The sequence below is a fragment of the Sinocyclocheilus grahami genome, unplaced genomic scaffold, assembly GCF_001515645.1.
Source record: "Sinocyclocheilus grahami isolate Dianchi unplaced genomic scaffold, SAMN03320097.WGS_v1.1 scaffold362.1, whole genome shotgun sequence".
Taxonomy (NCBI): Eukaryota; Metazoa; Chordata; class Actinopteri; order Cypriniformes; family Cyprinidae; genus Sinocyclocheilus; species Sinocyclocheilus grahami.
The window spans coordinates 284,213-299,784 of record NW_015505541.1 but is presented as its reverse complement, the minus strand read 5'-3'; the positions used below and the strand labels follow the sequence as shown (position 1 = coordinate 299,784).

Below are 15,572 nucleotides of genomic sequence, written 5' to 3'. Positions count from 1 at the left end.
AAACTGCAAAATTCAAGAGTCAACTACAGATGTGAATTTGATCCGAAACAATGACCTATATTTTCATAAATGTCATGCTGGGGCAAGTTGTCAGAAGTGTTTTAAATTTGAGAAATTTTAGCAACATTTTCAATATTACTTTGCCAAACAGTAATTTAATACTTTTAATGTTAGCCTATTTTTTTATTTTGTGAATTGTATTTTACAAACGTTTCAGTGTTTTAGCTTAAAAAAGTCTCTAATGCTTAATGGTAACCTACCACATATAATAGGATAAAAACTGATTTTATCAATTTAAGCTGCTTTAAAGTATAAGCAACTTTTACAGAAATCAACATTTGAAATCACTCAGGAGACCCAGGTGTTCAAATAACCACAGAACGGCCTCTAGCGGGGAGACGTGTTACTGCAGCACTTCCACGAGCATCCTATAAGATGCTGTCCATGGCACCGAGCACTCAAATAAAGCTTACCTACTCGTTACATAAAACACATGCTCTAAAATAAAGTAGCCACTTGAACGTGACAACGTTTTAGTCATTCATTATGGACAGATTCAAATAAAATATGTAAGCTACACAAAGGAACGGTAGGGTAGAGACTTCGGTGACAAGAAATAACAGGAATTATTGAATGACAAAACAAGCAACAGTACATGGATACAAAAATAATTAGGACCGAGGCAGATAAAAAGGTAGGCTACTAAACGGAAGCAGCGGTCAGGAAAATCAAAAGTATGTTTATGGAATGTGTTCGTTGGAATGTGGTGCGTTTTCCCCCTCGTGTGTAACTCATACAAACGCTCTGTGAGGTAACGCAAGCTCGTCCCTTTTTCCTTCCAGCATCTGATTGGAGGAGACGCGCGCTCAGGAATGTCATGAAACGATTTAAATAGCACTTTGTTCTCTTCTGTAATAGTTAGATTGGCCACTGTAACTACAGCAAAGAAACACCGTATGCTGTAGACCGCGGTTAAACAGAAAAATCATTTCTTCATTTTGAAATGACCTTTGATTGACGCATTTTAGGAATTATATTACTTTACCCTGGATTTGCTGCTGTTTTAAACTCTTGGAAGGTGCGTTTTTTCTTATATTTAATAATTGATTGTTCTGACCTGTTAAGGTTAAGTTTTGCTGAATTTTCAATAATTTATATATTTATTTGTGATTTCCGATAGGTACAAGAATAAGTGATAAAATGAAGTCAACTGCAATCTTTTTGCTACTGATGCTTTGGAGCTGCGAGAGCGCGAGAGTCGCAGGTGAGCGGTGATACAAAGGAACCAACTAATCTGTAACTGATGGCGTTTAGCGTTTTTGAGTGAATGCTGTTGTGGTTTAAAGTATAACTAGCTGTTAAATATTATAGGAATAATTGACAGTCAGTTGGTAATTATCGCAAAGTAAACTCCAATAGGGCGAAGGGGTTTATGAATGAGTTTATTTTGCGATAATGACTGGCTTTCTATGCATTATTCCACTTATTACACAGCTACTTAAATACATTTGTGACCCTGGACCACAAAACCATAAGTAGCACGGGTAGCCTATATTTGTAGCAATAGCCAACAATACATTGTATGGGTCAAAATTATCTATTTTTCTTTTATGCCAAAAATCATTAGATATTAAGTAAAGATCATGTTCCATGAAGATATTTTGTAAATTTCCTACTGTAAATATATCAAAACTTAATTTTTGATTAGTAATAGGTTATGCATTGCTAAGAACTTCATTTGGACAACTTTAAAGGTGATTTTCTCAATATTTTGATTTTTTTTGCACCCTCAGATTCCAGATATTTAAATAGTTGTGTCTCGGTCAAATATTGTCCTATCCTAACAAACCATACATCAATGGAAAGCTTATTTATTCAGATTTCAGATGATATATAAATCTAAATGTTAAAAAAAAGACCCTTATGACTGGTTTTGTGGTCCAGGGTCACATTTATGAAAAAAAAATTAATAATTTAAGTTTAATTTTATCAAAGGATTATAGAGACAAGCGCAGCTATCGTATGAAGGAGATGTATGAGTGGTCAAAAAAAATTGACCGCTGAACTGACCAATCAGAATCAAGTATCTACTCTAGAGAGCCATGGAATAAATCAAAACTGTCCATTAATATCAAGTACATTATAACGAGATTTCTTTAACTTCTGAATTCCTGGTAGAAAGTCGAGACGACAACAGTGTTTACGATCTGTTTGAGCTCGTCCAAGTGCCGAGGAAAAACCACGGGGTGACTCTGGTGAAAGGCGACGATCCGTACAGCCCCGCCTACAAGATCCTGAACCCCGACCTGATTCCCCCGGTTCCCGAGAGCGCCTTCAGGGACCTGATCGATTCCATCCATGCGGAGAGAGGATTTCTGCTTCTGCTCAACTTCAAACAGTTCAAGCACACGAGAGGAAGCCTTCTGACCGTGGAGAAGAAAGATGGCTCCGGACCCATCTTCGAAATAATTTCCAATGGGAAAGCCAATACTTTGGACATTGTTTTTTCCACTGAAAGCAAGCAACAGGTCGTGTCCATCGAGGAAGCAGATTTGGCTGTGGGACATTGGAAAAACATCACGCTTTTAGTGCAGGAGGACAGGGTTCAGTTCTATGTGGGATGTGAGGAGGTGAATACAGCAGAGCTCGATGCTTCTATCCAGACTATCCTCACTCAGGAGACCCCAGGTGTGGCGAGCCTGAGGATCGGCAAGGGCGCAGTGAAGGACAGGTTCATGGTGAGTGGATGGTTCGCTGTCTCTGAATCCTGTTGCATGCCAAAGTGAGACAGTGAGAAGCATTAATCACTTGTGGATTTTTTAGGGGGTGTTGCAAAACATGCGCTTTGTGTTTGGTACCACACTGGAGGCAATTCTGAGGAATAAAGGATGCCAAAACTGTAAGTGTAATGCAGAACACATGCATATGAATCAGTTAGAAAAATGCTTCTTGCATCTTGATTATGCCACACTGACTTTTATTTGGTGGACACATTTATTTAAATATATTTTACTTTTTTTTATTTTATTTTGTATTTTAAATAACATAAAATAAAAGCGCATAAATTCTGTGCCAGTGAATGAACAATAGCAATAGCTGCATTCACTGTCATGAGTCTTTTTTCCAACTTTTCCATTAGCTCAATAATTTTTATAATGAACTTTAAGCCATCTGAATGCCCTTTCCTCTTGCAGCAATTATGACTGATATCATCACCCTTGACAATCCCATAAATGGATCCAGACCTGCAATCAGGACTGATTACACTGGCCACAAAACAAAAGGTAATCCTTCCTTTTCAGTAATCCATACAAATAAAATATACGTAAGTTGAGAATCCAAATGCAGGTTTAACCACTGCAAACTGTATATTTCTCCTATGTAGATCTGCAGATGATTTGTGGCTTTTCATGTGAGGACCTGGCTGCCATGTTCAAGGAACTGAAAGGTCTTGGTGTGGTGGTGCAAGAGCTGTCCAATGAACTCCGCAAAGTGGTGAGTAAAAAGTTGGTGCATATGAATATGCTGTGTAGTGGACATGTACTGTAGATTAACACACTCCATCCACATAATCGAAATTCAATTTTTGTTCTGTTTTCTAGACAGACGAGAAAAACATGCTCATGAATCGCATGGACATTCATGCTGGTGTCTGTCTTCACAATGCAATTGTGCACAAAAACAAGGAGGAATGGACAGTGGACGATTGCACAGAGTGCACTTGCCAGGTAAGAACCCAATAACCTGCAGACATGTACCTGTCAGACTCTGAAAGCTGCCTGCTCTGTCATTAAGCCACTAATTTGTGTGTTAGCGAGACGGGAGCCATGTCATGTGTGCTATGATACACAGTACTGGTCTTAGTTTGTCCATTGTGGCAGACTTAAGCCGGGTGTATCCATTTCCCTTAACCTCCTAGCCTGTAATTAAAAGTGTGAAATGGAGGTAGCTAAAGAAAATTCAGTCAACTAAAGTAAGCCTAAATTTGTTATATACTTGCCTTTAGACTATTCTCTCTGAAGTTCCACGTTATATCAATACTGAGGAATAATTGCATGCCTAATTACAATGACTTATATACAACCAGACTTGTATACGACCTTATATCCACTCTCAAGCTTAAGTTTAAGATGACTTGAATGAAAATTGTAATGTTGAGTGTGGTGTTGCACTACAGCAAGAGGCTATGGGTTTTTATTCCAGTCGTGGCATATCCTTTAACAAATGATTAATGAGAGTCATTGTGTTAACTGCAGAACTCTGCAACGGTGTGCCGCAAGATTTCATGCCCCCTAATCCCATGTGCAAACGCCACAGTGCCTGATGGGGAGTGCTGCCCTCGATGTGGAACCCGTAAGTGCAACTGAACTAACGTTACTGTATAACAAAGTTTAGAGTCATTAGAGTTAAAGACTTAGAGACATTGTAATAATTTTTTTGAATATAATTCATATAGTTGTTTATAAATTAGATACATTTATAATGTTACAAAATATTTCTATTTCAAATAAATAGGGGGCTTTGTATTCATCAAATTATTTTGAAAATCATCAACATTTTATCAACACTGATTGCACCAAATCAGTATATCAGAATGATTTCTAAAAGATCATGTGACACTGAAGACTAAAGTATTGGATGCTGAAAATTCAATGTTGCATTATAGAAATACATTACATTTAAAAAAGCACTTTTTTAACAGTATTTCATAATATTACTATTTTTACTGTATTTTTAATCAAATAAATGCAGCCTTGGTGAGCTTAAGAGACTCATCCACAGACTAAAAGTAAATGTGCAAGCGAGAAAAAAAAAACTTTCTTGTGAACTTGAATGTACTTTATTGTTAACAGGCAACATTCTGACTTTTTCTATTGAAAGTGCTGTTGCTACCCAAACATCCACAGTCATTCCTGTATCACACAATAGACTTCAACTGAAGTTTAACTAATGAAAGGAACACTACAGCTTTGTGCATCACTGAATCACTTGATGGCCATAATTGTCTAAATTAGTTAAAGAGAGGTGGAAGATTGGTGCTGTTTCACGTCTTGAGGGCTCTCCGTGCATAGCAAGGATTTCAATTAATATCAGCCTCATATGTTTGAACTTATGGCATAATCAGGGGTGTTTGCAAATACCATTTCCACATTTGGAGAAAGGTATCCCCTTGTGCACTGACATTTCCCCAGCATTCCAACTGCTTGGTTCATGCCAGGGTTCCCTGGAGTGCTCTGTCTTGAGCTGCCCAGGCTAAATTGAGTCCATTAAGGCCCAGTATTAAAAGCTTTTCTCCATTTTGCTGCTTTACAAAGAAGGAATAGCTCTGCTATTGTCTCGTGTTGCTCTCTCGACAGCGAGCGATTCCGCTGAGGATGGCTGGTCCCCCTGGTCTGAATGGACCCATTGTTCTGTGTCCTGTGGAAGGGGCATTCAGCAGCGCGGCCGCTCCTGCGACCGCATCAATAACAACTGCGAGGGCACGTCGGTGCAGACGAGAGACTGCTACCTTCAGGAGTGTGACAAGCGCTGTGAGTGGTGTCCAGTGGCCAAAAGTGTCTATGGTTTTTCCTCACAATAGAGGAGAAAAATAATAACCTGCATTGTTTTTAACAGTTAAGCAGGATGGCAGCTGGAGTCACTGGTCACCCTGGTCTTCCTGCTCAGTCACCTGTGGTGCTGGCGTTATCACGCGCATCCGTCTCTGCAACTCCCCAACACCTCAAATGGAAGGCAAAGATTGCCAGGGTGAAGGTCGGCAAACTGAAAGGTGTGAGAAATCACCATGTCCGAGTAAGTAAACACCCTATGCAGTATGTCCATTTTCTTGTTTATTAAAAAGTGCAATTGTCCAAAGTTTTGTTGCATATTTTTTCTTAGTCAGTGGTGGCTGGGGACCATGGTCACCCTGGGATACTTGCTCTGCCACCTGTGGTGGTGGAGTCCAAAACCGTAAACGTCTTTGCAATAATCCAGTACCCATGTATGACGGCAAAGACTGTGTGGGAGACGCAGAGGCCGGCCAGATTTGCAACAAACAAGCCTGTCCAATTGGTGAGTTCTAGTGTCACTCAAACCTTTAGATGATACCAGTCTGTGTTTCCGAGATAAATCAAGCTTATTTTCATTTTTCAGATGGATGCCTTTCAAATCCTTGCTTTGAAGGAGCCCAGTGTACAAGCTTCCCAAATGGCTCTTGGAAATGTGGAAAATGCCCCACAGGATACACTGGCAATGGAATCAACTGCAAGGATATCAATGAGGTGCAGTACACAGTTTTTTAGAGATGCACCGATATTATGATCCTGGCTGATACTGAATGCAGTGAGCAGCAAAAATCTCATCCCGATTGTCTTTTTCTCTTTGTAACAGTGCAAGGAGGTCCCTGATGCCTGCTTTGAATTTAATGGAGTCCACAGGTGTGAGAACACAGTGCCAGGCTACAACTGCCTGCCTTGCCCCTCACGCTACTCCGGCCCACAGCCGTTTGGTCGAGGAGTGGAGGACGCTGCTTCCAAGAAACAGGTAAATGAGAAAACATCGAAAGATTACGGATTACCTACGTTGCACCTGCTCATGAACTAATGTGCGCCGACTGATTCATCTTTTCCTGCAGGTCTGCACACCTCGTAATCCCTGCCTCGATGGAAGCCACGACTGCAATAAGAACGCTCGCTGCAACTACCTGGGCCATTTCTCAGACCCTATGTACCGCTGTGAGTGCAAACCTGGCTATGCTGGAAATGGACACATCTGTGGAGAAGACACTGATCTTGATGGCTGGCCTAATGCTGATCTTGTGTGTGTCGAGAATGCAACCTATCACTGCAAGAAGGTTGGCATATATTGGCTTTATTTGTTATAAAAATACAAATCATTGTGGTTATTATTTATATTCATATACTACTACTCTTTTTTTTTTTAAGGACAACTGCCCCAATCTTCCTAACTCTGGGCAAGAGGACTATGACAAGGATGGAGTTGGTGATGCTTGTGATAATGATGATGACGATGATGGAATTCCTGATGACAGGGTAAAATATAGTTACATTATTGTCTATACAGTATATTCCACAGGTGCTCATTCCAGTCAAGTGACTTTTTGTACATTTGGCACCATGTATGAATGAAGAAAGAGAAGCCGCCCAAATTTTACATAGCTTACAGGCTGAGGTGTGGAAAAAAGTGCTGTGTAAAGTAAATTCAGTTTCTCTTGGAGACAAACCTCAAATTCCACCAAAGAAGTACCTTTCTGAAAGACCTGCAGTGTATCTTGCTAATCCAATATTATCCTTGGTCCAATTCCTAAAATAAGGCTCACTTTTATCGTTGCGCTCCTCTAAATAGACCTACACAGCTGCAGCCAAATTACAAGCCTAACATCTAAAAGTAATAACCTTCGTGTGAGCGTGCCCTGTAGAGAATCACTTGACTGTTATTTGCCATATGTTTCTCCATCTGAACTGCGGTCTCTTTTAAAATAGGACAACTGCCCACTCATCTTCAACCCAAGACAGTACGACTACGACCGCGATGACGTGGGAGACCGCTGCGACAACTGTGTGTACAACAGCAACCCAGACCAGACCGACACTGACAACAATGGTGAAGGTGACGCCTGTGCTGTGGACATTGATGGAGATGGTACGAAACTCTGCTCTATTTGTTTATCCATACATGGACATTCCTTGATAAACCTGCCAAGAGAAAACATCCATATTTCAATCATTTTATTTTGCATAAAGAAGCACATTTTACAAAACCAATTCTCAGTACTGTAATACTTTTAATACTCTCATTATTTTAATTTTTAAAAACTTTTCACAGTTTTTTTTTTTTTTTTTACTATTTATTTAATGCATAAATTGAAGGCAGTACAAAAACTCCTATAGAAAAATTCTACCATTTAAATAATATATGATTTTCTTCACATTACAGTAATGAGAATATAATAAAAATATTTTTTGGCATAAAGGTAAATGAGAATATGAGAACAAAAAAATTTTTGTATAATAAAAATATTAATATTAAACATAAAATCATAATAATGTCAATGTAAAAAATCAGCAAAATATAATTAATTTCTTTCTCTTTTTCATTCCTTTGTTTATTCTTTATTTCAATTGTGCAGTAAATTATGACCCGGATATTTTCTTGACAGGTTTCGTGAGAATCACTCTGACTTTTTCTAGTGTGTTTTCAATCAGTCTTCACCATTATTTCATTCTATTTGACAGGTATTTTGAATGAGAATGACAACTGCCCATATCTGTACAACATTGACCAGAAAGACACCGATCTCGATGGAGTTGGTGACCAGTGTGACAACTGCCCTCTGGAACACAACCCAGACCAGGTATGTATATGTGAGACTTAAACGAGTAAGTGAATGCCGCAGGTGTTTCAAACCATTATATAATCCACGGATATCTATGAGCTGTTCAGTTCAGCTCCAGAGCCTTTACTAAAAAAATACCCAGAGGGTAGTCGCAGTCTTTACTAAGCTATGTATGGGAGGAGTAAATCCTCTTCTCCTTGAATCCAAAGCCACACAATAAAGCACTAGGAGGCTTTTCAGGGACACTCACTAGTGTTTAATTAACCCAAAGGATATGCAGAGGTAAAGAATGGATCACACCTGTGCCATGGTTAACTGAAGAGAAGGAATGTACCCCTCCTTTCCTAATTAGATGCTGAAATGTGACTGTGGTAGTGCCAAGCTTCAGGAACATGAGATTGCTTTCTGAAAAAGCCTTCACAGAAAAAAAGTGCTGTGTAAAGTAAATTCAGTTTCTCTTGGAGACAAACCTCAAATTCCACCAAAGAAGTACCTTTCTGAAAGACCTGCAGTGTATCTTGCTAATCCAATATTATCCTTGGTCCAATTCCTAAAATAAGGCTCACTTTTATCGTTGCGCTCCTCTAAATAGACCTACACAGCTGCAGCCAAATTACAAGCCTAACATCTAAAAGTAATAACCTTCGTGTGAGCGTGCCCTGTAGAGAATCACTTGACTGTTATTTGCCATATGTTTCTCCATCTGAACTGCGGTCTCTTTTAAAATAGGACAACTGCCCACTCATCTTCAACCCAAGACAGTACGACTACGACCGCGATGACGTGGGAGACCGCTGCGACAACTGTGTGTACAACAGCAACCCAGACCAGACCGACACTGACAACAATGGTGAAGGTGACGCCTGTGCTGTGGACATTGATGGAGATGGTACGAAACTCTGCTCTATTTGTTTATCCATACATGGACATTCCTTGATAAACCTGCCAAGAGAAAACATCCATATTTCAATCATTTTATTTTGCATAAAGAAGCACATTTTACAAAACCAATTCTCAGTACTGTAATACTTTTAATACTCTCATTATTTTAATTTTTAAAAACTTTTCACAGTTTTTTTTTTTTTTTTTACTATTTATTTAATGCATAAATTGAAGGCAGTACAAAAACTCCTATAGAAAAATTCTACCATTTAAATAATATATGATTTTCTTCACATTACAGTAATGAGAATATAATAAAAATATTTTTTGGCATAAAGGTAAATGAGAATATGAGAACAAAAAAATTTTTGTATAATAAAAATATTAATATTAAACATAAAATCATAATAATGTCAATGTAAAAAATCAGCAAAATATAATTAATTTCTTTCTCTTTTTCATTCCTTTGTTTATTCTTTATTTCAATTGTGCAGTAAATTATGACCCGGATATTTTCTTGACAGGTTTCGTGAGAATCACTCTGACTTTTTCTAGTGTGTTTTCAATCAGTCTTCACCATTATTTCATTCTATTTGACAGGTATTTTGAATGAGAATGACAACTGCCCATATCTGTACAACATTGACCAGAAAGACACCGATCTCGATGGAGTTGGTGACCAGTGTGACAACTGCCCTCTGGAACACAACCCAGACCAGGTGAGACATATGTGAGACTTAAACGAGTAAGTGAATGCCGCAGGTGTTTCAAACCATTATATAATCCACGGATATCTATGAGCTGTTCAGTTCAGCTCCAGAGCCTTTACTAAAAAAATACCCAGAGGGTAGTCGCAGTCTTTACTAAGCTATGTATGGGAGGAGTAAATCCTCTTCTCCTTGAATCCAAAGCCACACAATAAAGCACTAGGAGGCTTTTCAGGGACACTCACTAGTGTTTAATTAACCCAAAGGATATGCAGAGGTAAAGAATGGATCACACCTGTGCCATGGTTAACTGAAGAGAAGGAATGTACCCCTCCTTTCCTAATTAGATGCTGAAATGTGACTGTGGTAGTGCCAAGCTTCAGGAACATGAGATTGCTTTCTGAAAAAGCCTTCACAGATAGGCCAACTAGAACAGAAGTTTGTGCCTTTTAGAAAAAGACCCATTCTAGTGGGAATATTTTAATTAAGAAAGCCATACAGCTTTAAAGACACTCTGAGATTTTGGTATTTAAAGATTCTACACTTTCACTCTGACAGGTCGACTCCGATTCTGACCGTGTTGGAGACAAATGTGACAGCAACCAGGATATCGATGAGGATGGTCACCAAAACAACCTGGACAACTGCCCGTACATCCCCAATGCTAACCAGGCTGATCACGACAAGGATGGTAAAGGAGACGCTTGCGACTACGATGATGATAATGACGGCATCCCTGATGACAAAGACAACTGCAGATTGGTTCCCAATAAAGATCAACTGGATTCTGATGGTCAGTTTAACATCTGAATATTCATAACTATTGCACTTATTAATGTAAAGATTTATACTTACTGGTTAAACTTCTTCCATTTGTAGGCGATGGACGTGGTGACGCCTGTAAAGATGACTTTGACCAAGACAATGTCCTGGATATCTATGATGTCTGTCCTGAGAACTTTGACATCAGTGAAACAGACTTCCGCAAATTCCAGATGGTTCCTCTGGATCCCAAGGGCACTTCTCAGATCGACCCCAACTGGGTGGTTCGTCACCAAGGAAAAGAACTGGTTCAGACAGTCAACTGCGACCCTGGCATTGCTGTTGGTAGGTTCAGTCTTTAAAAAACCCCCAGAGAATTAAGTTTCACCCAAGCAAGAATAAATAGAAATACCTTGCACACATAGCCAATAAATTTAAAATATGTGTAATTACAAAAATTCTAAATTTCTTTAAAGGTTTTGATGAGTTCAATTCAGTCGACTTCAGTGGAACGTTCTTCATCAACACTGAGAGGGATGATGACTACGCCGGCTTCGTTTTTGGATACCAGTCCAGCTCTCGCTTCTACGTGGTCATGTGGAAGCAGATCACACAGACCTACTGGTCCAGCACACCTACCAAGGCACAGGGTTACTCAGGGCTGTCAATCAAAGTGGTTAACTCCACCACAGGGCCAGGTGAGCATCTGAGAAACGCCCTGTGGCACACTGGAGACACTCCAGGACAGGTATGTTTCACCTAGTTCGCTGTGATAAAATCAGGTATGAAACCCTTCATACTAATGCCAACATTTCTATATGTGATCCATTTTAGGTGCGCACACTGTGGCATGACCCAAAGAATGTGGGATGGAAGGACTTCACTGCTTACAGATGGCATTTGACTCATAGACCAAGAACTGGACACATAAGGTATTACTAAAAAGATCATTAAAACTTATTGGAATTCTGGAAGTAACTCTTATTTATATGCATTTTATTCATCATATTTATTATATATATTTCAGAGTGGTCATGTATGAAGGCAAAAAGATCATGGCAGATTCTGGAAGAATTTATGACAAAACTTATGCAGGCGGAAGACTAGGTCTCTTTGTTTTCTCACAAGAGATGGTGTACTTCTCAGACCTCAAATATGAATGCAGAGGTGAGCGTCAACACATCGCATAGACACCCAATTAAAAGTTTGTTTTTCTATATTAACACTTCCTGTCTTTCTGTTCCCTTTCAGATGCGTAATTGCACAGGCAGGAAGTTCATCAAAGAATGCACCTTTCCATATAAATATGTATTCCAGGCAAAGTCCAGGGACAGATTTGACGCTACTTTTTCTGCTGCTGCTCACACACTGGTGGAGTGAGAAAGCAGGTAGTCAATTTCAATGTAACTGTCACTGGTTGGGATAGAAACCAAGTGGCTTCTGATTCAGAATCTGGACTCCTCCACCATTAGCAGGTAGAGCAGAAGAAATGTCTCCCTCGCTTTGCTTAATTGGGAAGACTGCGATCTCTCTCTGAAAAACCTCATTCGGCTCTGTGTGGGAAGAGCTCCCAACAGACAGCTATGCACTTCAAAACCTTTACTCTCTCTCATGTTTCCATGCTGTCTTCTTGAAGAGCAGTCAAATTATGGCTCCATTAGAGAGAGCGCCACCCTTTTAACAAAAGATTGCTTTTATAATATTCAGTATTTTATCAAAACTTTAAACTGTTTTCTTGACTAGAAACAAAGCGTTGTGAATGTTTAAGATATTGAAGCAACAACAAATGGTTTAAAAACATTGTATAAGTACAAGAATACTATTTTTGTATTCCAAGCAGGTGATTTTAGAGGACAAATCTGTCATTTATTGATTTTTATTTACATTTTTGTTTGTCTATCTAAAGTTTCGCTTAGCAAAGTCACGTCTTAAGTATCATGGACATCCATTAAGGTCTGGCGGGAGATAACTTATGGTTTAGCGGGCATAGTTTTCTCAGGGCTAGATACTCAGGAAACAGCTGAAACCAACACGACAAACACACACAAAGACAAGACAACAAGAGATAACACAGATAAAAAGTAAAGACTTGCAAAAAAAAAAAACTATGACTAGGGAGGGAAAACTAAATACTAAAAATAATTAACTGGAATAGAACAAAAGGGAAAAAACCAAAACAAAATAGACTAGTTGAAATACACTGAAAAGCAAACTCTACCAAGACCAATGATACTAGCTAGGAACAAGCACAAAAAAACGCATGCAAAATGAACCAGCAAAGGCAAGAGGTTCGTGTGGACGCAGATATTTCTTGAGACGAGGGGAAAAAAAGATAGGATTGGGAAAGCTCTGGCTTCGTGTGGAAGTAGCCTAGGAGGCAGGACAGAGGGAGCACATGGCCAACACAAACAAAGACACAACCACGTGCTCAGGCACAAGACAAACAAAGAGACATTAAACAAAGACAAGACTGAGAACAAGGCTGTCAGGGCAACACCCTGACACTTTTTGGTTGTGTTCCATAACTTTCATGGCGTTCTTGGTGGTCAGGCCTCCCATTCATATTTACAGCTTAAATATACGTGCATTAAAAATGACATTGTTGCTATGTGAATAGAAGCTGTAAATTCTAAATGTCTGAGGTACTGTCTGGTTATATATAAATCTTGAGGTTCTTTTTCAAGGCAGTAAAAACAGTAATACTGCAGACTGAGGTTTTAGTTCCTACTTTTGAATTGTTTTCAAATTTAGTGAGTGTGAAGATTTTTTTTTATAACAGTTGTGACTTGGGGAGTAATTTAGCTGGGCAAGTATAACGGTTTGACACCCAATTTTTTTTTATATGTGTTCTCATATATATTCCCAGATTATATTTTAAAATGTAATGTATTCCTAATAGCAAAGCTGAATTTTTAGCAGCCATTTCAACAATCTCAGTCACATGATCCTTTAGAAATCTTTCTAATATAAGGATTTGATGCTCAAGAAACATTTCTTGTTATTATCAATGTTGAACATTTTTGAAATATTTTGTAACATATCTTTAATGTCATAAAAACTATGAAAATATATAAACATAATATAATAAAAGATTGATTAGTAAATGACTGCAAAGCAGAATTAGCATTGACACTGATGTCATGACTTAAAAGCATCATGTGAATGAGAACCGTATTATGTGACGTCTAGTCTGAAGGTGTCAGAAAGCTACATCTATTGTGGGTTAATTTGGAGCCATTAGTTGCTGTCTTACATTCTCACATTTGTAATGTCAGTCTTTGTTATTCCATTTGACCAATATGAAACTACTGTGTATACAGTGCTCCCATATGTTTATTTGGAGTGTACAATAGCATAAAATGTTGTTTTCCATGATGAATCAAGGTGAATGTCTACTGTAAACTGTCTGTGGCGAAAAAGGAAGCCAGAGACTAATAATTTACTATTCATTAAGGCACTGGCATGAGATGAGAGGCCATGCGGGAAGTTGAAAGGAAGTTGCTCTAGCTTTTAATTTCCTGCAGTGAGCTCCTGCTAACTCATGGTTAAAACGGATCCTGTAATTCATGCAGCTCCCACCACTGTACTGTATCAGACAGCAACAAACATATCAAATCACCAGGCAAAGCTGCTATACATGTGGAAATAAAATAGCACATATGATGAACGATGACGTTTATGCTTATTTTTGAAAGTGAATGTTGTAGGAAAAAGTATATGAACCCTTGGATTTACATTACATGTATACATATATATATATACATTACATGTGTATATATATATATATATATATATATAGTACATGTATAAGCTGGTCATAAAATTGTATCTATTCTTCAATTATAAAGACAAATACAGTCTTTAAACAACTTGTATACACATACACATGTTATATACACGTTAAACTTCTAATATACACACAATGATACATTTTCCTGTCTTTATTTTAAAAAAGGATGTATCAATGTTATGGCTTTTAACCGATAAATGGGCAATTTGTAAAAAAAAAAAAAAATGACATTATTTTAAATTAAAACTAAAACAGGACTAAAATCAATTGTTTTATATACTAACTAAATTTAGAAATCACAACACAATGTACAGTATGAAAAATGGATATTCCTTTCTTGGACATCTTCTAAAGATTTAATTGAGTGTTAAATTCAGACTTGAGTGTTTAATTGAGTGTTAAATGGCAGCAAATGTCATGTAAAAGTAGCAGAAATTAGTATACAGTATTAAACATCCGAATACTCAAAAAGCGGCTGTCTGATATCAAACATGAAAAATCTCTAATATCGGCTGCTAACTAATACGATACCGATACATCACTCATCCAAGTCAGTTTTAGTATTATTTTAGTACTTCAGTTTAGGCTTATTTTCTTTAGTTGCAGAGTCAACACTTCTAATTTTTGTTTGAGTTTTATTTTTTATTATTGTCTATCTATTCTATGATAGAAAATGATTTTAATAGTTTTAGTAAACAATAACAACACTGGTTCAGATGTTTTATTGCAACTGCATAGGGAAACGTGGTTTTCCACAGAAATCAGATATTACCACCAAACATATCTATATACAACACTAATGCCTAGTTTAGTTTCAAAGTTCTCTCATTTGAGCAGTATTTGCAATAATTTAATAAGAATTTTCTTTTTTTTAAATGCACAAGATGATGAATTTTAGGACTGAATAGTTGCTCAGCAGTGAAAGGAAGACTGAGGCTTCAGCAAGGCAATGTTGTTACCGTTTACAGCCACACTTCACTGATGTGTGAAATACCAGGCTCAACTGTCATATGCATACATGTCAGTGCTCAGTACTGACCGTGCTCTCCTGCAGCCTGCTTGACATTGCGTGAGAGGGGATGTTACACCCACA

The 15,572-nt window shown here is 38.1% G+C and overlaps 1 protein-coding gene across 1 annotated transcript; it reads left to right on the top strand.

Annotated features, from left to right (window-relative positions):
* Positions 1-920: 920 nt before the first annotated feature.
* LOC107549089 (thrombospondin-1-like) lies at positions 921-12,690 on the top strand. The gene is made up of 23 exons (XM_016230027.1): positions 921-1,078; positions 1,181-1,264; positions 2,179-2,738; positions 2,824-2,899; positions 3,195-3,284; positions 3,386-3,495; positions 3,603-3,728; positions 4,257-4,353; positions 5,358-5,531; positions 5,617-5,793; positions 5,881-6,054; positions 6,136-6,263; positions 6,373-6,525; positions 6,617-6,835; positions 6,927-7,034; positions 7,485-7,644; positions 8,238-8,356; positions 10,486-10,720; positions 10,807-11,034; positions 11,166-11,437; positions 11,524-11,621; positions 11,717-11,856; positions 11,941-12,690. The coding sequence occupies exons 2-23, from the start codon at positions 1,201-1,203 to the stop codon at positions 11,946-11,948; spliced, it is 3,516 nt and encodes a 1,171-aa protein (XP_016085513.1). The 5' UTR covers positions 921-1,078; positions 1,181-1,200; the 3' UTR covers positions 11,949-12,690.
* The last annotated feature ends 2,882 nt before the right edge of the window (positions 12,691-15,572 follow it).

Excerpts from the sequence above, each read along its gene's own strand:
- LOC107549089 (XM_016230027.1), top strand. The coding sequence starts at position 1,201 with ATGAAGTCAACTGCAATCTTTTTGCTACTGATGCTTTGGAGCTGCGAG. Across the intron at positions 3,285-3,385 it reads CACTGGCCACAAAACAAAAG|ATCTGCAGATGATTTGTGGC; the intron begins GTAATCCTTCCT and ends TCTCCTATGTAG. Across the intron at positions 7,035-7,484 it reads ATGGAATTCCTGATGACAGG|GACAACTGCCCACTCATCTT; the intron begins GTAAAATATAGT and ends CTTTTAAAATAG.